The sequence below is a fragment of the Perca flavescens genome, chromosome 17 (genome assembly GCF_004354835.1).
Source record: "Perca flavescens isolate YP-PL-M2 chromosome 17, PFLA_1.0, whole genome shotgun sequence".
In the NCBI taxonomy this organism is placed as follows: domain Eukaryota; kingdom Metazoa; phylum Chordata; class Actinopteri; order Perciformes; family Percidae; genus Perca; species Perca flavescens.
The window spans coordinates 14,044,231-14,069,202 of record NC_041347.1 but is presented as its reverse complement, the minus strand read 5'-3'; the positions used below and the strand labels follow the sequence as shown (position 1 = coordinate 14,069,202).

Genomic DNA, 24,972 nt, shown 5'->3' with positions numbered 1-24,972 from the left:
TAGCAGGGAATACATATATTTTAATGTTTGTGAACCAAAATCTATTTTAACCTGCTTATATTAAGCATAACTCCATGATATTCACAGCAGTAAGCAAATAAAAACAATTTACAGTTTAAAAATGTTAAATGATATTAAACATTGTTCATAGTGTAGAGAAAGCAATTGAGGTTTACCATGTGAATAGAAAATTATGCTTTTTGTACCACAATGACGCCGTTTGAGATATTATGTTCCAGATTATTTTAAAAATGAAATGAGAAGAGGGATCTAATGTCAATATTCTGCTATGCAGATGATGTGCAACTTTCCATATCATTAAAAAGAGTCAAAGTCTCTCAAATGGCCGTTTTTGATGCCATCTCCATGACAATAAATACTTGAATGTGCTTTACTTACTTGCTCATTGCACACTACACTGCTCTTTATATTGTTTTTTAAGGTGTCCAAATTCATCCAACTTGGTCACAGTGTCCTTTTCATTTTCTGTGCCATTGTGATGCCACACTGCACCATGTGATTTAATTACACTGATAAATGGGACACAACCAGATTTCTGGCCCATTTATTTCATCCTTAGATACAGTATCTGGCTATGGACTATCCTCCAGTGGGCGTTTTTTTAATTATAATCTACACGAGTGGTTCACAAAGTCAGGTCCAGGGACCTCCAGGGTTGCTTTAGATTAATGGAGGTCCACAGCAACATAAGGGACTGTTTGATATAAGTGTTTTTTGGTTCCTCGGGAGATAAAATTGGGTTACTGGTCTAATTCCAATCTCATTAGCAGTTCTTGATAATATTTCCATAATTTCCACAGAATTCACTGGGTGTTAAGTCCAAAGTACCTGTTTTGTTGAATAATAAACCTACCCCCCATAAATAATAAAGGCCAACCCTTTAAGATTCTCCAAAACTCGTCCCAAAATACTAATTCCTGCCTTCCTAAGCGTGTTTGTTAGTTTTTGTCTCTCTTTGTAATGAACATTCAGTCAGCTGTTTGTGATCAAATGAGCTGATGACTCCTCTCTTCGGCAGCTGCTGAAAAAGAACAGAACAGAAGATGATTAATGCACCTGAAACTAAAATGAACTTGACTTTCCAAAAACAACACGCTGCTGTCATCCTTTATGATCACAAAAGAGTTGTTCAGTGTTTTTACTCATCATTTCAACATCGGTTATTACAGTTGTTGTGTAGTGTTAAAATTAGTGACATTACCTTCAAAACTCAGCTCATCCTCCTGCTCCATTTTTGAGAGTAGTAGAGAAGGAGAATATTTCACACATGAGTGAGGAATTACAACTGTGTACATCTGAAGGAGGGGGGTTGACTGCTGGGGCTGTATAGACAGTGTGTAGATGTTGGGTTGAGAAACCCCCGAGATCAAGCCTCATTTTTAGCTCTCTCACTCTGTTTCCATTGACATCTCCCTGATGTCAGGGCAGTCAACTCCTGAAAGATATTGGTGAAATGATCATCTCCTGTGTCAGGGATCTTGTAAGGGTTTTTAAAGTGCATTTACTTAGAAAGGGACCAACTTACTTTATGCCATATTCAGTTTAACCACTTGGTTAAACATTCTAAAAATCTTTATAAAGTTCAAAGTTGGATAAAACATGTTTTTTGCACTTTTGACAAAAGAACACTGTATTTATTATCTGCTTGTTCCAGGTGTTTAGTAAAGCTACATCACACTGAATCACATATACACATCCTATTCACATTTACATCACATTATGGCTGTCCTATTTACAGTACGTCATATCTGCTAAAGGTTTTTGCACCTTGTAATTTAACCATCAATCCCAGACATATTTGACGTCTTTGAAACATTGTGATCTTAAATAGAATTTCAAATAAAGTTATTAAAATGTATTTAATGTTCACATGCAAAAATGTTTGATGCCTTCAGTCAAGGATACATTACATTAATAGTGTTTTCATATACAAAACAATGTGCTATTTATTAAAATTATAGAACTGCTCTTTGTTCCATCTCCCTTTAGTAAGTATGCACAGAGCTTTTTAGCACCATCCTGTCATAGTGCAAGCCTAGACATGCATTTCGGTAATTAGGTGAGAAAATGTATTAAGACTTGTTAGAACTGGCATGACATGAAAATGACCTTGGGATACATACTACAGTGTGTTTTTCTGTGTTTGACCATCGTTAATCAACTAAAACCTTTGACAAAAACACATGCATGCTCGGTAACTAGGACTACAGTTGTGCATTGTCCTAATCAAATAAATAAATCTTACACATATTACACAAGATTTTTCTAATAAAAAATATTTCTTACATAATGTACTAAAGACTGGTATTGCTTATAATAAGCTGTTGTAAGCATGACAACTACAAATCACACTATTTATTGGATTGCCACTGCATCATTGAGTACAGAAGTGTAGTGCTGCCACGGCAGAAAAAGAAAAACCTATCAGTATTATTACGTGAAAAGTTTTGTGTTTTTTTTTACATTATAACAAGATTTTTTCACGTTTTTAACAAGATATTATAACGTTATTACAACATGCAAACTTATTAGGTTACAACAAGAACATATTCTTGTTATTACAATATACTATTTATCACTTTATAGCGTGATAATTTATCGTTATAACGTGAAACTTTTGATGTTATAACGTGATAATGTATCTTGTTAGAACACAAAACTCCTCTTTGAATAAAGACACGGTGTGTGGACGGATAAATTGCGTAATATTACTCATATACACAATTTGATTAAGTTCTACTTCATGCTTGGGCTAAGACTCATTCTTCCTTCTGTAGTACACCATCCATTTCAAAATCCTTCTTAGTGTGCGGATACTTATCACAATATCATCCACCGTCCTTAATAGCTGCAGAATCTCGCCATGTCTCAGCCCAAGCATAAAGTAGAATTTAATCAAATTGTGTATATGAGGCATATAGATACAACAAGATAAATGATCACGTCATAACCTGAAAAGTTTCAGGTTAAACGTGAAAAGTATATATACAATATATAACAATAAATGATCACGTTAGAATGTCATAAATAGTATATTGTAATAACAAGAAAATGTCCTTGTTATAACTTAATAAGTTTGTATGTTGTAATAACAAGAAAAACATCTTGTTATTACAGAAAACCTTTCACGTAATAACGTGATACTGATACGTTTTAATTTTTCTGCCGTGGCAGCACTATGCTTCCGTAATTGAGTAAACCAAAAACTCACCTCTTCTTTTATGGACACCCACACTCCACCACTTTAAATCTGGACCTCCACACTTGCAAAATCAAATGAGAAGCTTCTATTTCTAATCATTTTGGCCTCACAAGTTATGCCAAGCTGGCTTTTACACCAGCAAAGAATAAGATCACTTTGGTTATTTTTAGCTTTAAGTTTAGTCTACAGTTCCTGCCTCCTTCACTACAACTGCCGATCCTGAACACATTATACCTCTAATGCTAAGCTAAACCACATTTGACTACACCTAAACATTTATACAGTCTTAAATGGAGACTGTACACAGCCTGGAACAAAGTGTTGCATTGGAGGCTGCATTCAAGGCAAGATAGTCTCTGAACCCATACATATGACCAACCTTAATCAAACATGTGAATATCCCTCAGTATTTGATATCAGTGAGGGCTCCACCCATCAGGTTTCTGTTTCAAGCACCGTATGTACTACAGAGATAATTATAGTAAACTGGATGAAATGCACAAAATAACTACTTATACATTATGGGCAACTGCTGTATGGTCTCTGCAGACAATACATATTGCCACAGGAAGGCCATCGTGCAGGATATATTCATGTGCCACTCTATATTGTTGCTGATGGTGGACCTTATATGACCTCAAGTGCTGATGATTAGGTGCAGTATGTTAGAGAAGTAAATTATCTAAGTTATTTACAGGTATTCTGGCTCCACAAAATGTTGGCAGCACAAAATGATATGAGGTAGTCTTCTTCCTGTTTGTAGACTCTATTGTACTAATGATGAAGCCCACCAGGATGCTGTCATATTGATATTTAAACAGCTTGATGGACAGGTAGGAAGGGGCAAGGGGGTGAGACAGAGGGGAAAGACAGATTATCACACAGGAACTCTCTTGTGCCTGCTTTCCTTTACTTCCGCTCTCTACTTCTTCTCTACTACTTCTAACCTTATATGTTTCGGAGAGTATGCGTTGAGCATAAACGTCTACGGAGGCCCGCACACTGTGTCGCAAGCGAGTATATCCGAAGCTTCAGGCAGCACCAATGGGCAGCACATAGAAAAAACTGGGCTGGCATTCTCAATTAATGACATCACTAATTGAGGAATTTCAAACAGGAATGTGGGCGAGGCGTTTTTAGGCAGTTGAGAAAATGTGCTGTCTCTGGGAGAGAAAGCTCCATTTGGATTGAAATGTGTTTTTTATTCTTTATAGATCTATTACATACACAAACAACTAACACAAAAATACTGGAAAACCCCCCAAAAAGCATAATAGGGGCTCTTTAAAGAAAAAGCTCAACCACATTAATATGTTATTATGCCGAGCATATGGTATTTGAATAGAGTGACACAAAGTGCAGAGCAGTTGAGCTAAGAAAGTGTAAAGAAAGCCATTATGTCAAGAGCCCATTCAGCCCAGAAGATCAAGGTCAGCATATAAGGGCATCATGACATCCTCCCCCCTGTACAAGCAGCAACCACAGACTGACCGGAAGGAACAGACATCTAATCCACTAAATCAAATACACAACTGACTGCTTCACTGATGCCTCTGAGCATTTTACTGTCAACCCACTGGATGAAATGGTATCTGTCTGCACGGTTAATCTGTCACCATGTGCGTAGCCTATTGTGTGTGTCCAATCGCTGATTGTCTGTGTACAGACAAACTGAGTATTAATACATATCTGTGTCAAATAAAACCAAGATAATACCAAAAATCTTTCCTAATATTTGTGCAGATTCATGTCCATCAACACTATTTGTCTTGGTGTTTTATAAATAAATGTACATAGTTTCTTTAAAGGTGTACATTAATTGCTGTATTGCAAAACATCATCGTATTGTAAAATGATCATTTAGTCCTCGTGATTTGCTGTATGATCCAATTTCCTATGTCCTTTTGTTTTTATAAGGAATAATGTTTTAAAGCAAGAAATGATAATGGGACATCTATCAAAAAAATCTGAAAAGCCATGAAGGCAGGGTATTTCTCTAAGCCTAATAATCCCATTATGATCCCAATGGGGAAAAAAAGCTCTCTGTCAAAGCAGGGAGCATTGACGCAAGCATGTCTTGACGTCAGTAGCTGCAGTGAATGCGGGATGGGAGGGGGGAGAGCCAGAGAGAGAGAGAGAGAGAGAGAGAGAGAGAGAGAGAGAGAGAGAGAGAGAGAGAGAGAGAGAGAGAGAGACGTGTTTGCTTTTAGAAAATACCACGAAATACCAGCGTCATTGCAACTGTAGCTCTTTGCAAGAAACCCGCCGCGGATGTGCGCATATAGACGCACAAAAAAAAAATGTTTTTTTTTTTCAAAACTATTTGCCCTGAAATCCAAGTGACACCATTTGGAGAAACAGTATAGGTCCTGCACTGGAAATCTAAACCAGATGTAGTAAATGAAATATAATCCCCTGACCCGGGAGTGTTCATAAATAAATCAACATATGAGAGAATGAAGAGAAGTGGAGGTGGGGATGGCTGTTGCTCAACTGGTGTCAGGCACCCATCTGTAACTCTCTTGAAAGGAAAATGAATGTGTGAAAGTAGAAGTCAGTAATACTCTGAGAAGGTCTGTGCAGTTTTATTCAAGTGGATATCCCTTTCTTGAACACACGCACAGTCCTTGCGTTAGTGATAGAGAAGCGCTGATTTTTTTTTTTTATTCTCTGGCATTCAGGGCTGAGTCGACCGGAGGGGAAAACTGTCATCAAGCAATTTGTAAAAGCCAGACTGGTGGCGTCATTGCCTTCTCTATAGTAGCATACGCGCAACACAACGATTCTCTTGCTGCCTTTATTCACATCTTATTCTTAAGTTGCTCTGTGGCTCCAGCACACTGATGTGAAAGCAAACCCGTTCGCCCAAGACTGGTGATCATAACACAATGCGTGTTTGCTCGATTTATGTTACTCTGGCACATGGATTAGGAGGTTTTGCGCAAGAAGCGTCACAGACAAATGTGTTTTCTACTCGTCGCTGGACTGGTGTTGTAAAAGAGAAGGTCTCGTGCCTTCCGCTTCCAACACACCACTTCTGTAGAACAGTCTCTCCAATTTTTTGCCTGGGAGGAATCCTCTCCTCCTTCACAGATGTTGCCGGAGAGCATTTTCTACCCGCAACTTAGTGCGCAGCTCAAATGTTACCAAAGGGACACGCGCTTTGGCGTACTTTAGCGGGCAGACCACGTCCGGATAATCTCAGTTTACATTGGCCTATACTCTTCAAGATACCCGAGAGTTCCCGTTGTATCGGCTGTGCGTCATCCATGCCTGATTAGACTTGTCTGACGTCGTCGAGCACCATTCAAGTAAAGCATGCACCTCATACAACGTTGAAAAACTTAATTGATATGAAAAAAACTGAAAACATCCAGAGTGACGAAAACCACTACCTTCAGACGCGGATCAACAAGTTACCTCCAACTTCCATCTAAACGGGGTTAAATCATAATCCGAGACACACGTGATCGACAAATCACTTCATCTGCAAATATTTGTCATCTGTCAAGAGAAATACTCTCCAGACTGTCCGTGTGGAGACACATCTTGTCCGATTACGGCGGGAAACAGGAGCTGACCGGCTCCATGCCTCGCTGCGTCTGTCGGTGCTCGGCTGGCCACCACATGGTAACCTTGCGCACATAGCACGCTGGAAAGAGGATACATAGAGAAGGGATCTGAATGAATGGGATTGAGATTTATTCGCATTTCTCTTCTCACCTCCCCCAGACTGTTGCATGTGTTGTATATCCTGCCGGTTGAAGGCGTCTCACGTTATCAGCAGATATTGAGTCAGCGGTGGATAGATCCATCACTCGAATAGGGAGCAGCAAATGTCGAAGAAACGGAAAAGTCCTGACGACCAGGACTTTGAGGAATCTCCGCCTGCAGGATGCAGCGACCAGGGTAGGAGTCATGATCTGAAATGACAGTGTGAAAGTTGAACTGTTGCTGCCAAAGGGCATGCATGTGATATCCTCAGGGATTGTTTTTGATGTTTCTGCAGAGCAATTTCTGAGTAGAAACCAAAGGTTTATTGCAAAGTGAGAGGCACCAGGACTTAGTCATACCCTCGGGATGCCCAGCCACTACAGCTGCTGTATTAATTCATTAAGTGTTAAACTTGTACAGTGACATGGCCACGTTGTCATGCAATCACTCTCCCCTAAATAAGTAGTTGTATCCCTATAGAAAACAATATTGTGTGTTGCTGATTACTTTTTATAATCTCTCATCAATCCTCAGTGGAGTCACATTTGTGTGACATCAGGTTTGGTTGCAGAACAGACTCTAATGTTCAGCTACAGAAGGAAGTATATGATGGATGTGTGGCATCAGAGTTGTAGAGGCTGGGTGAACTCAGCTTGGTTGGTAGTATGGCTGTCATCACTCAGGCTAAGAAAGACCTGTTGAGTCAGAAACTGGATTATACGCATATAAAGTAAAATGGTGGTTCACCTAGATTACTATTTCCAGTCCAGTTGTTACAGCTGTTGAGGTGGAGTTGATATATGAACATGCATTGTGTGAGTTCAGAGGGATCATGGTGTAGCCTGGCATGCAAATGGGCCCTTTTATGTGCACAGAGAAAATAAAAATAAACTGTGGATACAAATAGCAACCCAGCTGCACAGAACAACCACTACATGAACATTTCCATTGGGAAATTCCAAAAAATAAAATAACACATTTTCTTAATATAAAAGAATAGCCGTAATTGGCAATGATAAACTGTACATTATTAATAGTCACATTGTTTATTCAGTGTAATAAATGATTGCCGAATAAACAACTTTAAATATTCTAATATGGACCAATATTAATAAATAGCTACTCCAAGTAGCCCACAGTCATGGATGGATTATGAGACAATGGCCATAGACATGTAAAAGACCCCACACCAGATTGAAAGAGACGCAAAACCGTTTTGTGTCTCTTTTTTCTCTCTTTTCTTTTTGGTCATTTGAGTGACTTTCACTTTCCAACAAGAAATGTTAAAAGTCACTTCATGCAGGGGCTGTAGTCCAGGGGCTTTGGGCCTGTTCAGTAATCCATTATTAACAAGTATACTACCTATCACCTTCTGAAACCTCTGGCGCCGCCATGGATTGGCTCTCATTGATTGATGCAGATCCTGTATTGAGTAGAAGAGGGGTTATTTTACACTGTTGCTTACTTACTTACTGCCCTCTGCATCGGGTAAACTTAACAACAGACATAAAACGAGGCCACTACACACACCAACTGTAACAAATTGTTATTGCAGGTCAGGTCACCAGAAATCACAGTGACTTAGTATAAAATATAAATGTGGGCAAAAAGCCAGTCTAAACAAAAATCTGTCCTGTTTCTAGGAATGCTATGCTTTACTTTCCTCAAAGTGCCTGTGATCTGTGATCCTATTAGTTGAAAACACTGGTTCAGCTTATCTTTTAGTTCAAGCAATTCCCCCTTTTTCAAGAGGCAGCTTTTGCAATACATCGAACGGCAGTGTGGCTGCCATTATGCTGGCAAACACATGACATGAGTTGTAAGTTTAAGGCCAAGAACCTTAAAGCAGAGAGTCATGCCTGCTCGCATGAATAGTGCTCTGCGACGGAAACGGCTTGCATGAGGGCTAGACGTGTGTGGTGTTTCCTTCGCATCACATTATTCAAGTTTAAAGCTGCATTTGTCATGTTTAGATTTGGAAAATACTTATCCTTAATGAAGCATGAATACATAATTTCATCTCTGTTTGTCTTTTACTTTTTGTATCTTTTTAAAGACTAGATCACAGTCATCTTACCTCTGAAACTTACTGAATTACTCTTGTTTTGTGTCACAAATTTTGACTCTCCATAGAAACTCACAGTTGCAGTGCAGGATTTACTGTAAACATTACGGCTTCCTAAGGCCTGCAGACTTGTTTGTTTGCGCTGAAGACGTGACCTGTTTGCATCACAGTCTTTGGCTCTGTATCTTTTTGGGTCCATGCCCAAATGAGAGTTTCCCTTGGCTAACGCAGAAGAAGAGCTGGGCGCTTCCTTCCCCGACTGTGCCTGGCATCTGTGACTACTTAGGGGGTACACACCCACTGAACCCCTCCCACTCAAGATTCTGCATGCTTTGATGCAGGATCGCAGCACTAATATTGTACAGCACACTGTCAAAGCAAATGTAGATTTTAAACCAATATAACACTAGGCTTTTCAGGCACACTAAGGGGTGATATATACTAATATACTGTAACCTAAAATATCAGGCAGTAGTGCGTAATATCTTAAAATGAAATTAAAGTTAACTAGTTTTGTGATACAATTGTTTGTCCAAACTAAATAGCTGCTGTTACAAAAAGCTGACAAATATTGATTGTATAGAGTGATTATATATTTGTGCATCATGAACAGAATCTGAAAACTAGCAGCAGTAACTATGGTGCTGCTACTGTCGCTGCTCCATTCACTGTCGCCTCTGAGGGCTCAAGCTTTTATTTTCTCATGGAGATCGTTTTTGTTTGCTCAGATATCCCTGGTGAGGCCTTGAGGGGAGGTGTGGAAAAAGGGGCATTGAGATTTGTATCAGGACCACAAGGCATTTTTTGTCTTGCCTCTGTGTGCAGCCTCGACCTGTCGATTACAGGGCCACTCCTCGGTGCCCCCCCACAGCAATATTAACATTCATTTGGAGTCATGTTTCTGGCAACCCATTGAAGGCAAGTCCAAAATTCACTCTCCTTTTAGCTCTGTTTTGGTCTCCACCAACTCTTGAGCAACTAAATGCTCCACTTTCTTCACCAGCTAGTCATTAACTTTGTCTTTATCAGAGCTTTTTTGCTGACAACAGCTGCCGACTGCTGATGAAAACAACTCCAATAAGAGCAGGGAGAGTGAACCTGAACGGTAAAGTTGTGGGTCGTAAAATCAAAACAATGAGCTAAAATGCTTCAAAGAGCTGTAGGCAACTGCAGAGTTTGGTGATAATTGTCCACACGAGTGACCCCTTTCACGTTACAAAACAGTAATTTGATCCATTGTTAATATATAAATATTGCAGCTTTAATTTTTTTACATCATTGGATGTGTTATAAATATGCACATTATTCAATAGTAGGCTACATAATAGGCAAAACCCGGGTTTCAACAAAACAAACCAAAAGAGCATGAAACAGCTCAAGCATAGCCATAAAAATGAATGAATGAAAAATGAAATATTTATCAATATAACACCTAACACACCGCTGTTTTAATGGGTCAATAAAACCAGCAGAATATTAAAGAAGGGAGGGTGGCAGGATAACAATTTGACTATGTCATCCTTGCTGCATCAGACCATTTAGCAAATAGTCCTACTATAACAATGATGGTGCTGCCACCTCATTGACAATACATCAAGAATAACATTACAAAATGGCCTCTGCTCACATGAACAAAAAGGCCCTGTTCCAATGAGACAGAAGACCAGCGCAGTCAAGGCCAGATAGAGTTTCTCTTTCAGTTTGAATTTAGACCGCTGAGAGAAAAGTTCCAGATCTTGTGGATTGGTTTGTCCTCATAGATTAAAACTGAGGAGCGGCTCAGCGTCATACACCGCCATGGCTTTCCAGCGGTGCACCATGTGTGTCTCTTCAGCTTGGCTCTATGCCCACGATGCTGAAAGACTGTGAAAGTGCAGCAGGGCTGTTCGCCACTCTTGTGACGCCACAGAGCATTTAGTGTATAAGCCGCATGCAACCTCACACACATTCAAACACTCACATATCCTCATAAATACTTTTATCCATGTTCTTCGACGAAGTTGAACAGCAGCTCACAGCCTCAGTCTACATGAGGGCCGCAGCTGCAGACTGTTTGGAACAAGCTCAACTTGTACAAGGATACCACTTAGTGGTCATAACATGTACTGCTGGCCACAACAGTGCAAACAAAGATTTGTAGTTTATAAGGATATCATCTAAATTTCTTTATTTTATCATATTTGTTACATCTTTACCAAATGTTGGACTTTGCCCTCTCTGTAATTTGACAATAGTTATTAGATGTCTCCATCAGTGTCCTCAGACAGACAGACACTAGGTGGGGCTAAAGTATAAAGATGAAATGCAGTGAGCGGCATCAGAGAAATTCACCATGGAGCAGACAACCAGTAATTCTGAATAAAAATATTTCTTTATTAGTATTATTTGCAGACTTAATAATGACTAACGAAAGGTTCCACAAAATTATATATTTATAATATCAAAAGAGATTTCAACGTCAGTTTTTTGTGAACTAGCAGAAGGCAGAAAAATAATTCAACAAAATTGTTTAAGTGAAATCATTGTTGTTACATTACACTGAGGTTATTGGTTTTCATTTGACTGCAGTGCTAAACAAGGTTAAGTCTTCTCGTTACAAGTTTGGATAGAACAATTGGATTATAAAATACACTAAATCAGGAAAAAAAAGCTTGTCTTAAATCGACCTGTGAGTAAGGGCTAGACAAGGATAGAGTGTGTGCGTAAGTGTGTTTAGTTCATGAATGGATTGTGTCCATGTGTTATCAGTAAACAGGCAGACCTGACGTCTGGCTGCTCGGCCGTCTTGGCCTGTTGTAATGTCTGCTGTGTGGAGAGATTGATAGGCCTGTACGTCAGCACCTATATTTCTCACCTGTGATTCACACTGATTTTGTTTGGCTTCTGATGAGGGCTGCAGGCAGCCAGTTACCACTCGTCTCCTCAGCTACTCCCCAACTTATTTGAGCTTAATAAGGAGCTCTCTCTCTTGCTCTCTCTCTCTCTCTCTCTCTCTCTCTCTCTCTCTCTCTCTCTCTCTTTTTAAAGCTTTTCTTTTCTGAGGCACAAAATTGATTTATATCAACTCATACAAATTAAAAATAAAGTCAGATACATTTTATTGAGTCTGTTTTATTCTTGCATCAGACAGTGTTATTTCCCCCCATGGAGCTTTTGTTAAGACTGAATGGAACAGAAAAAATAAATGATTAAAAAATAACAAAATTAAATTAAATTTGATCCTTATTTTTACATGAGAAACACAATGTTCGCACATTTTGTATAGCAATGCAATTAGGAGTAATAAGCCTTCTTGTCCCTATGACATAAAAAGCTCATCATGCAGGTTATGGTAAAATCAAACAAAGTGAGTACAAATCAAACGTGAAAAAAATGATATCTTTTTTTTGTAAACGTGAGCTTTGTTGTTGTGTGAAAGATAATTTCCTCTTGCTGTGTCCATGTATAATGCTTGTGCAATGAGCAGAGTCAAACAGTCAGTCAGCAGCGCCTCACTGTATACACACCATACAGCGTCACAAGAAATACACAGTGACAGGCTGTGTGACATCACTCAGCTGTAAGTAATGATCCAACTGTGTGTTTGGTGGTTAAAAGGCTTACATTTGACCAGGACGCTGTTGGCTTCTCAGCTCAGAGATCAGCACACATGTGTTAACCAGAGTGGTATCATATAGCACATATGGAGGATGTTTGACTTGCAGAGTGATGGTTTGATGCAGCGGTGGAAGAAGTATTCAGATATTTTACTTAAGTAAAAGTAGTAATACCAGAGTTACAAGTACAAGTCTTGCATTTAAAATCTTAATTAAGTAAAAATACATACGTAATAACATCAAGGGATGTTTAAAGTACCAAAAGTAAAAGTACTCATTATGCCGAATGGCTCATTTCAGAAAATTATATATATTACTCGATTATAATTAGTGATGAATATGTAAGTGTCACTAATGTTGCAGCTAAAGGTAGGGTAATTGAAATTGTATTGACTGCTGCAGTAACAATATAGTATAATGTATTAGTCGTTAATATTTTGTATTTACAATCTGAATCTGCAATGTAACTAGTAACTAAAGCTGTCAAATAAATGTAGTGGAGTGAAAAGTACAATATTTTCTGAAGTATAAAGTAGTGTACTTGTAAAATGGAAATACCCAAGTAAAGTACAAGTACCTCAAAATCGCACTAAATGTATTAGTAAATGTATTCAGTCACACTCTAGCACCGGTTTGATTCATGTCTCCTGCTTGCGTCCTCACCTATAGGATGTGGACTCCCGCTAGCAGGGCTACAGCTGCTGCTCTCATTGTTCTAACAGTGTTAGAGGCAAAAAATACTACATCTGAATCACGTTTTACAGCACATATTGACAAAAATCATCACACCAGCAGACTTGCAGTGGAAAGCAAAATTTCCCTGAATAAAAAAAAAAAAAACAAGGATCATAAGCTAAAGCATTTGTGTTTTTACATTCTCATTTAAGTTTAGTTTTAGGACAATATTTGCATCTGTCTGTGTGTTTTTTATACATGTGAGTGCTCAACACATGCTCACACGTACCCGCTCTCATGTGCACATCTGAGGAGACACATCTGACCTCCTGTTTTGCATGCAGCAGTTTTACAAGATTGCACAGTGAAGCGTTTCACATGGCGCAGTGACGTCAGCAAATGCGCACTGTTTGTTTTGTTTTTACTTTACCCTCCACAGACCCCTGACCACATGCTCATCATAGCCATCGCTAGAATTACGGATGTGATAATCTAGGTAAGAAGTGGTGCCAACAGAAAACACTGCCCGCTAATCTAAATAACCAGGATTTGCATATGTGAGTCATGAATGAGCGCATGTTTGTATGTGTGTAAATACTATGTGTGTGTCAGAGGATTCTTTTTTAGATATATGTTTTTATGAATTTATTTCTGAATTACATAAAAAATGTTTATTGGCTCAACACTGCACTTTAAAAAAAATTATTATTTAAAAAAGAAAAAATATATATAATAAATACATTTATCTTTAAGTACACAGAGCAATCCTTAACAATACTACTTAATGCTATAATAATAATAATAATAATAATAATAATAATAATAATAATAATAATAACAACATAGCATAAATAGAACCTATAAAATAATTCTTGGCCGGTTTCTTTATTAGCAATGCATCCTTTGATACTGACGCAAGAAAGCCATTTGGTTCCTCTGTATTTACTTTAATATCGGCAGTTGCATCAGCTATATGCTGCGTTTACTTAAATACATAAACATTATGATGATTGATGGTGAACAGCTTGGTGTTAAAAATAAGGTGCAAAGAATAAGGTATGGAAAAACTGTTGCTTTGTGAGAAAATGCAAAAACAGCACTGTATTCTTCTTCCAGAAATGAAGAAATGGTTGAGGAAATAAAAGACACATCTGCTGGTGCGCTAATTTAAATATAATTGAATGGTGCTGTATATGTGTATAATGCACATAAATTACATATAACCGTGCGTGCATGTGTGTGTGTGTGTGTGTGACAAACATTCAGGCAGGCATAATTTGTGCCAGCTCTGTGAGGACATGAGGCTCAGGCGGGTGCTGTAAGTGGCAGTAACAGCATCTCCTGCTCGAGCCTGCCACATCTCTGACTTCATTGGCTCCAGCTCTGACGCAGATACACGCACCCCCCCCCCCCACCCCGCCACCACCCCACTGCACACTTCTTTCATCACTTTTTTTTTTTTTTTCACCCATTTAAATGTTGTTTTTTTCTTTTTTTGAGTCATGTGCAAGCTGCAGTTCCTTCCGCTGCAGCGCTCCACATCATATATCTGCACCACCTGTCCCATGAACGGGCTTTCTCTGTTTCATGCATTGATGTAAACCCTATCAGCATTATTAAACCAAAACAAATTTGTTAGCATGTGGCACATGAGCAGAAGACAGCTTCCGCTCTCAACTCAATCAACTGATGCATTTAAACTGTTGAAATGTGCAATTAAATATCGTGGAGCATCACGTTTTCTCCACCAACTGCACAGTGTAGTTTTGTTAAGCGCAATCAGGTAGTGATCAAATGCCTTTTTGCATTTGGCCAGAAATATATCCCTCTCAGTCTCATTTACAGTTTTTGTGTTGACAACTTTACTAATAAATCACAATAATTGAAATCTAAATAACTACAAGCATGTAATCCAATCTCAAAGGTGTAAGATGTAATTTTGGAAGGGAAACTGAAAAACACATTACATTTTGTATCAGTCTCTCCCTGAACAAACCCCATAGCAGCAAATTAAAAGGCCATATCAAGTGTGGGTCTAAAAAACTGTATTTATATATATATGTTTATTACTTTACAAGCTATTTAGTATGCTATCATTAAGCCACAGTTCTCCACATTGTCTGTTAGCAGTGTGTCTGAGGCTCTGAATTTAGGCAGAGGAATTCTGGCAGTGTAAGCCCTGCTGCTCCGAGTGCCTCCTTACAAACCTACATTGCTAATGTTTGGATACTTTTTTTCTTTTCTTTACTGCCTAGAGTGCCCTTCTTCAGGCTGCAGTGCTGCACTGGAATACACCTCAGCTTCCAATGGGTGCTACAGTTTACCCTGACTTTTGACTTCTATGTAGATAAATGGGAAATTATATGACTTTCCCTGCAGGGATTACATAATTAATCATTCAGAATAACATTTGATTCAATGTGTCACATGGAACGGCTTCTTTTCACCACAATAAGATTCACTGGTACAGCTAAAGGAAAACTGGTTTATTACATTACAATTTTGTTTTGTAGCTTGGCTGTTGATTCTCTTGGTTATAACAACATTATACTCCACAAGTTAATCGCTGTGATCTGGGAAAAAGTCCCATTGAGCAACAAACATGAGAAGTCAGTTTAGCTAAACTTAAATTGAAGAGAAACAGAGGCGAGCACAGTGAAATGATCGCCCAAACTGTCAACTCATAACATTTTACAGGCTAATTTCCTCATTTAACTTTGACCTACTGTACTTGCCGTATTGCGTACACACATTTTTTCATTGTGACGAGGGATTATTGCTGACAATTTTACGTGTGCTCACTTTGGTTTTGGTTAAGTGGTTTATATACTCTGGCTAGACTTCTGCTTTGTCTAACTGCTCGTCTCCTGCCCTGTCAGACTTCGCTATAGCAATGTCGCCATCTTCCTAGATCTTAGCAATTGCTTGAACTTGAATTCTGAATTGATAGAATTGATGTTCCACTTTCGGGATTGTTCAGGTGCTGCCTGAAATTCTGCCAGATGTCCCTCTTTTTAGGCCGGATGCCCGTTACCTTCCGCTTTATGTTTGTTGGCATTCTATGCTCCGGTGGATATATGAGGACTATGGTTAACTGCTCCTCAGATCTTTGCAAGGTAAATTGAGACAGCTAGCTAGACTATCTGTCCAATCTAAGTTTTCTGTTGCACAACTAAAACAACTTTTGAACATACCCGTTCCACAGAAACAAGTTATTCCCAAGGCTATTTTGCAGTGGCACCGTCATTGTGTCCTGGGGTTAGCGCCACCCAAGACATTTTTGAGTGGTTTAAAGAAATGGCAATAAGCCAGAGGACGTTTTTCTCCCATCCCGGAATGTTGTGTGGACTAGCCAGGCCCTCTGCCGCTGTAAGGGTGCCAAGACCAACCAGTAAGATATTATATTGTCTACTAGACTTGTACTAAAATACTTGATTTAGCAACAACATTCTTTTAAACTGGGTTAAGTTAGATGTGGGCACGTGGTAATTTTGCAAGTCTTGTTGCTGATGTTTTTTAGTTGGACTTGACTGACTGAACCGTTGTCGGGTTTTGGGGTCTGACTATGAATTGACCAGATAATTGTCAGACTTGACTTAACCACCATTACCCACCAGACTGCTAAAAATAAACTCCAGCTGTTAATAGGATCCTTTTAGTTTATACAAATGTCACATTATAGTATATCCTTTCAGAAAGATCAGTTTACCAAATTGTCTCTGGAAGGGAGACTAATGAAATGTCTAGCCTGAATTAGACTACATTAGATTAGGTATATTATTATGGCCTGCACAAAATTGGGTTGGATTATCTAGTTAGTCAGTCCAATAAGTATGCATGCTGTCAAATGACTAGTCGTGCAGTTTCATCATTGTTTGTCATTAAACTCTTGAGCACCATTGGCAGATAGCGGTAGAGATGGAGGGTATCGAGCTTTGTCATTTTGGGGACCCAGAAAACTCTTAAGGCTCCCATGTAAACCTGTGTTGTTAGGGCAACGCAGCTTTTAGCAAACGGCTTTTCATGAGATGGAGATGGATGTGCCTCTTTTGGGGAGCACAACTGTAATGTGTCTAAGATATCTGCAGAGGAAGCAGAGCAGACAGCAGAATTCTATATCACATAATGGAAAGAACAGGACTGTGTTTCAAATAAGGTCAGTCATTTAATCAGCTCCACCCCAAGTGAAAGTTAGGCCCATCATCCTCCTCAGGTTTTCCTGGACATGCTGTTTCTGTCAGTGAGTCCATAAAAGGCAACCTTCACCAGATCAGCCTGTTTCCTGTTGACAAGCCAGTGCTGCGCCTCTCTGGAGGGACATGCAGGCAGCTGAAGAGCCAACTTTTATTACAGGACACTTGCCTTTGGGCCTTTGGAGACACAATATGTAATCCCTGCTGTGTAATCTACACAGGACTTCCACTCACTGATGCGACAATGCTGGCAAAAAAAAAAAATCCTTCTGTCTTTTATGGTTACATTGAACCGGACTCTCATTTTGGAAGGAAGTCCTTCAAGATACAGCCGAGTCAGTACAGTACAGTTTGTGGCAGCTGTGCAGGCCACAAACTGGGCTCAGGCATACATATTCATTGACTGGGTTATTTTGACTTATTTCTCATCAGGATTGGCTGCAGCAATTAAAAGAGGTGGCGCATCACCTATAAATGCCTGAGTATTTGACGTACATGTTTGGATCTCATTGAGAGATCCAGATTGAACTTTATTGCAACAGGGAGAAAACCATCAAAGCTTCTGAACCTGGCTGATGGAGCTTCCACATCAGCATGGTCATGATTTTGATAATCAAACACCATCTGGATGGACTTTCTCACCAATTTCAACAGAAGTGGGTGTTTGTATTATGAAAGCCAAGACTTTGATCCATTGCAGTGACATCAGTAATTCAAATGCAACCAGACAGGCTGAGTGGGGAATAATCTCAGGAGACATGTAATGCCGAGAAAAGGCTTCCCACCATTGCATTCATGCTTCCTTCTATTCTCCCTTTTGGTCTTGGTTGCCATTTTCTGTGAGAAACAACAGCAACAACAGATTGATTCAGCTAACGTGCTACAAGCTAATGAAAAAAATAACAAGCAGATAGATGTGACAGGTGTCAATAAGTGAGGCGAGACTCAAGCTGCTGTTTTTCTGCGTACCACTAACATTTCATGCACATGAATATAGTGTATACTGCATGTTTAGGTATTTATGTTTGTTGACTATTATAGTTTGATATAATAAATATTCATGTCACAGCAATTCAATGACCATGCTAATTATTTTGAATATAATTCAATTGGTTAGTTGTGGATTATCTCACGTGAAAAAGTTATTCACTTTGGAATAAAATTCCAAATATAAAATCTACTACAAAGTACTGTACGTTCAATAGACAACTTTTGTGAATTTTGCGACATTAACTAATATGTGTACTTTTATTTATTACTTATGTTTATATGTATTATTATACACTGCTATTTTTCATCTTGCTTTTGTGATATCTAAACACACCTAAACATGCATGCTGATACTTCTTCCATGTAGTGATCCTCTACTGCGTCATTAACATAGCCTCAATCTACAGCATAGGGGTTTCTACCCATATAGACCAATTTAGATACAATATTTTTTTATTTATTCGTGTAGGATCATTTCTTTTTACAAGAACAGCTAAGACCACAGCAACACATACTGTATGTGGTCACAGACAAACAAACAGGAACTATGTTACATAATGTCCCATAGACAATCTCAGATATGGTGAGAGGAGGAGAATGAGAGAGAACAATGAGATTAATGGCTCTGATGTTCTAATGATGTCTTAGAAGACAAGGGGAAAAAAACAGAAAGAGGTTCAGAACATTAAGCGGTAAACAAAGATGTCAACTTCTCTCCTACGACTTGTGAGGACGTCTGAGCGAGCAACAATCCTTTGCTCTGGGTCGGTCTAATATACTACAATCTGACAGCAGTGATTCAAAATGACAATTATTAAGACGGCAGAGGGCAGGCAATGATGTGCTGTGATTTGTGTTTCCATTAACCTAAATTATGCACCTATCTCACATTTGTCCTAATGGATCACAGTGCAATGACGTCCATTGACGTCACGTTTCAGACGATCCGCATTGCAGTCGCATGCAAATTTGTGCATGCCTGGCTTTGTGTAAATGTGGAACTCCTTTTTTTTTTATTGCATTTTCCGACAAATAAGAGTAAACAGAGTAATATGCTCATTGGTTGTTGAACTAGTTGTGAGCCAAGCTGTGAAGATGTGCATAACTCCCTCAGCCCCCCAGGGACCCTGTATTTTCATGGGCCTGCCTCTGACGTCAATGCTCCGGCTGTCCTGTGGATTGTCAGAACAGACTATTCAGTTGGGGGGAGGGGACTGGAAGTCTCTGTGGTGTGTGTCTGCCGCATGTAATGTGTGTGTGCTTACGTGGATGTAACTATGTCCATGTTTGCGTGTGCTTGCATGTGATCTGTAAATGTTTCACTTACATCTGGGGCGTGTGCGTGTGCGTGTGTGTGTGCGTGTGTGTGTGTGTGTGTGCAGAGTGCAAAAAGCTTGTACAGTGCCTTGAATCAGAAATGTGCATAAGTGGATGAGGTCTGTAATGTGGGGGTAGGGGGTAAGGCTGTGTGTGTGAACAAGCACACACACGTCTGAAGATGTGTAGCTCTTATGTTGGGAGACAGAGGCTGTAGTCATCAGGAGGATGTTTGCTAAAAACAGCAGAGAGGGGAGAACAGTTAAGCATGGCTGTCGACCACAACACTCTTCAGTGTCGATATAGTAAAGCTGATCTTTCCCCAACAGCCACAATAAGACCCTTCTGCATGTGACACACACATTAAGACACGTGAGATTTCAGCCTCTTTCATCGTCACCTTTTTGATTTCCATAAATTTCAGTATAATACACATGCTATCCATCCACCGATGGATATGAGATTGGGTGGCAGAATAATGTTGACAGAGAAAAGAGTGCGCACTCGCACTGCCTGTCCAAATTGATACAGATCAAGCCAGAGAGAGACCTGGCGGACATTTTGAGGTTTTCTCGGGTCTGTGGTACTTCGTTTTTTTCCAGCTGTATCCAAATACCGAAGATAAAAAGATACTGTAATGCAGAATTAGCCACAAAATCTGTTGCCCGATCTGTCTACCTATGATCTATCCTCTTCTGCAAATATATATTTTGTTACATTATCCTCTTGCAACAAAATCAACAAGGACCAGTGGACTGTAACAAAGTACATTACTCAAGTATTATATATAAGTACAAATTGAAGGTACTTTACTTGAGTATTCTCAATTCTACATTATTCTTCTACTAGACTACACTTCAGAGGGAAATGTACTTTTTACTCCAACTATTTGACAATTATTAGTTACATTACAATTTAAGGTTTTACATACAAAACATGATGCACCTTTAAAATATGGTGCACTGTTAGAGATACATCTTGGTTGGAGAAAACATTCTCTCATCGAGAAAATGAGCAAATTCATCTTTATTGAAAATAATCATCAGTTGCAGCCCTTCATGAAATAGTTGAAAAATTAGCTCCACCTCAAGCAACTGCAATGTCAAAATGCTACTCGCTCATTAATGCATTAGTAATAATATAGTGTTGCTTTGCCAGACCCTCATCCAAAGCACCCTGAAAGAGGGTCTGGCTATTCCACATAGCATTCAGGGATGGGAAGAAAACGTGCTCTGGTTTATTGGCATTTCTTTAAACCAATCAGAATCGTCATGGGCGGCGCTTAGCTCTGCAAAGAGCCGCTGCAAAATAGTTGTGCGAGAGAAAACTCAGATTGGACAGATAGTCTAGCTAGCTGTCTGGGATTACCCTGCAGAGATCTGAGGAGCAGTCAACCATAGTCCTCATAAATCCACCGAATTTAAAATTCCAACACAAAGAAAGAAAGGTAAAATACATGCATCCGGTGAAATTTCTTGCGACACCAGAGCAATCCCGGAAGTGAAACGTCAAGGATATAGACTAGTAATAATAAAACCTTTGATACTGTACATACATTTTACAAATATATATATGTCGTTAGCAACATACTACAATATATTGTCTTACCATCAATGGAGAAGCTATACAACTGTGACTACATTACCACAATTTCAAATTAAAAGTAATTGGAAATGTATTGATCAAAATCTTAAAATGTCAGCGTGTTGATAAACTAATCCTTTTCCCACTTGCCAGAGATGCCAGGTAGCTACCTCCCTAGCAACCAACAATGTGTTCCTAACAAAATGCAGCGTACTTTGTGTTCTTAAAATAGTGCAGGAAACATGTGACAGCTCAAGATTCGCCAGGACCATTCTGTTGCTTATGTGTCGTTTTAGATATAAGACTACTGTGTCTCATATATAAATACACCCAAACACTATGTGCAAGGCCAAGAAATACAGCTTCTCCATTGATAAAACCATTACTTTAATACATTTTATGTTTATATTTCATACAAAGTGGACTAATCTAAACACAGTTGAAATATCAGTTTGATTGGACAGGTCAAGCTGGTCAGCTCACTTCCTCTTATGTAATAATTATTCAAACTTTAAAGCCACTTCGAAGAGCCGTGGATCAGAAGGGTTCAATGGTGGGTCACAGACAGAGTTGTCGCATCCTTTGTGATCTACCGCATTTCCCTATAAGTTGTTCACTCATAACCGTCTCACATAAGCTCATAAACTTCCAGTCATGCACTTTGCTGTGAACGTTTGAAAGCATTTGTTTTCTATCTAAATTTCCGTGCATAAGCTGCCTGAAGTACAGGGAGGATGCATAAAGGTGAGCCCTGAAGGAGCTGACAGAGTTCTCTGAGCTTCTCCAACTCAGAGCTTTTTTTAATTTTTTGTGTTACATTTGACAACAATTTTACAATTGCTACATTAGTTACATAAGTCAGAGAAAAAAAAAAAATATATATATATATACAGACCCTTTCCAAAAAATTAGAATATCATGGAAAAGTTTATTTATTTCCATAATTCCATTTAAAACGTTAAACTTCCATAGATTATAGATTCAGGGCCCACAACTTAAACGATTTCAAGTATTTAGTTGTTTATTTGTACATAATTTGGGCATCCAGCTCATAAAACCCACGAAAACAGGATTTCAAAAAATTTGAATACTGTGAAAAAATCACCATAAGAAGGACTGGACTGTTGGCCAGTGGTCCAAGGTCCTCTTTTCCGATGAAATTAAAGTGTGCCTTTCATTCGGGAATCAAAGTCCAAGGGTTTGGAGGAAGACGGGTGAGGAACAGAAACCAAGGTGTTGGTAAACTCTGCTTTCTTAAATCCAAGGTCACCGCATCAGTCTACCATAAAGTTTTTGAGGACTTCATGATTCCTTCTGCTGAGGATCTGTATGGAGATGCAGATTTCATCTTCCAGCAGGACTTGGCCCCTGCCCATACTGCCAGAAGCACCAAAACCTGGTTTGATGCCCATGCTATCACAGTGCTTGACTGGCCAGCCAACTCGCCGGACCTAAACCCCATTGATAATCTATGGGGTATTATCAAGAGGAAAATGAGGGGCACCAGACCCAAAAACAAAGAAGAGCTGACAGCAAGCATCAAGGAAATCTGGGCTTCCATAACTCCCAGGCAATGCCACAGGCTGATTGCCTCAATGCCACGGCGCATTGAGGCAGTGATTAAGGCAAAGGGATTCCCTACCAAGTATTGAAAATTGACGTATCGTTTGGAAAGAGTCTGTATATATATATATATATATATATATATATATATATATATATATATATATATATATATATATTATATATATGAATTCTTCAGATGAAAATGTATCTAAAGTATGTGTATCTATCCTCAAATAAAAAGCTAACAATGTGTTGCATGTTAGTTGTTATATTTCACCTAAATGGCTGAATTTATTTGGCTTTCACTTTAGCATCACACTGCTATTCGACCGACCAAATTCCTGGTTATCAGAAAATATTATTAGATTAGTATTTCAAATGAACAGATGTTTTATTACAATCATACAGCAATACTATTACACTTGAAATAATCGAAAGGCAGCATCATACATGTGAGATAAACGGATGGGTCACTGTAAGATACATTCCTCATTTAAGGTTTTTGCTCATTGTGGCTGAATATAGAGGGAAAAGCGACACAGTGTGTCAGAGAGAATCCATATTATATTGTTATATGTGACCCCTGAATGGACCAGCTGCTCGAGAGTGTAGGAATGCCAGTGATTGATAGCACGCATGCTTACGCAACCCGCCACAGCTCCCACACCTCTCTCTCTCTCCCCCGATATGATCAGTATGTAATGCTGCGGCCGTGAGGGAGTCTGGAACACTGTATGCTGTATCACGTTGCCGACTCAGAGCTGTTGAGGTGCACTGTGAGCACTGATAACACGAGCACACATCTACAAAGGTTGCAGAGATAGGGAGCTCAATTCATTTGGAACTTGATGCTGGATCCTCATTTAAACTATTCACACAGAGAGAACAACAGATTTAAACAGGAATCATTTACATGCAGGTTGATATTGTTGACATGTTTCATATATTTCATCTGATCAAAGATCCTTATGTGTGCTATATAATAGTGTAGTTCTGCAATTTATGGCACAAACTTAGTTCTGTGTCAGGATTGTTTTCCTCTACCAATGTCTTGTAAATGAATTATGAGTCTCTCTTCTACATGGATAGTATTAGTGGAAATATAAACGTCAGTGATGATGCATTCTTTGGCTAGCTTTACAGTTAACAGGAACTATAGCCTGAAAGACGTCAGTGACAGCTCAAACTGATACAGGAAATGCTCTGACTGACGTTTGAATCTGAAAATAACAAGAAGAGAAAGAAAACTTGCTTTGGAGTAATTCAATTTTCAACTGTGCCATTTTGTAATCTTAACCTTGTAGAAACCAAATGATTGTTCAGCATTGTGAATCTGTGTATTCAGCTTCCATTGTTTTTGTCTCCAGATTGTCTTCTCCAGTCAGCGCAGAATGTAAAATGTTCATCTGGTTGACCTGAATTTGAGGTTAATTAGGTTATTTTTATCATCATCATTATGGGATTGGATATTATTAGTAAGGATTATAACTTAAGTCTAATTATTTCAGTTGCATTGCAGATGTGCAGATTTAGCAGTAATTTGCAGAGTTATGCTTTTGCTAAAGGAATGGACTACATTGATTTATTTACAATTATAATTTATGTAAATGTCCGCCTGGTGAAATAAATCAATTGAATACATTCCTTCAGTCTCTGCAGATATTTGAAGTCAGGAGCTGAAATATCAACAGTGGCCCCGAAAAAGGCAGAAAGACAAATCGTATTTACTTCACACAAAAGGACCTTATGTTAATCTCAAGATAAATAAGACACAAATTAAATCTGGGTATGATCAATGTTTAGAGTCTAGACTTTAGGACTGTCTCTCATACATACACACATTGTCTTTTCTGTACATTTAATATGCTTTTCTTATGCTGCACCATAATAAAGAATGTGTTCAAATGTTTGACATTTCTTTTTACCAGACAGATCTCTTTTACCTGGCTGTATATGTAAGGCTTTTCAGAATGAACGTGCTTGTTGGACACAAGCAAATTATAACATTTGGTTTGGTAGTAGGCTACCTAATCATACTCTCTCTCTCCT

At 38.9% G+C, this 24,972-nt stretch overlaps 1 protein-coding gene across 6 annotated transcripts in view; it reads left to right on the top strand.

The window, feature by feature from the left end:
• The first annotated feature begins 6,207 nt into the window (after positions 1–6,207).
• Positions 6,208–24,972, top strand: part of pde10a (phosphodiesterase 10A) — a 60,742-nt gene continuing 41,977 nt past the window's right edge. For 5 of the 6 annotated variants that reach the window (XR_003694746.1, XR_003694745.1, XM_028603836.1 and 2 more), the window contains exon 1: positions 6,208–7,132. Coding sequence is in view for 4 of the 6 variants with exons in the window: in XM_028603836.1 (XP_028459637.1) it covers positions 7,060–7,132 (73 nt within the window). In the remaining 2 variants the exon portion in view is untranslated. The remainder of the gene's footprint in view (positions 7,133–24,972) is intronic. The other variant, XM_028603835.1, reaches the window with a different exon arrangement.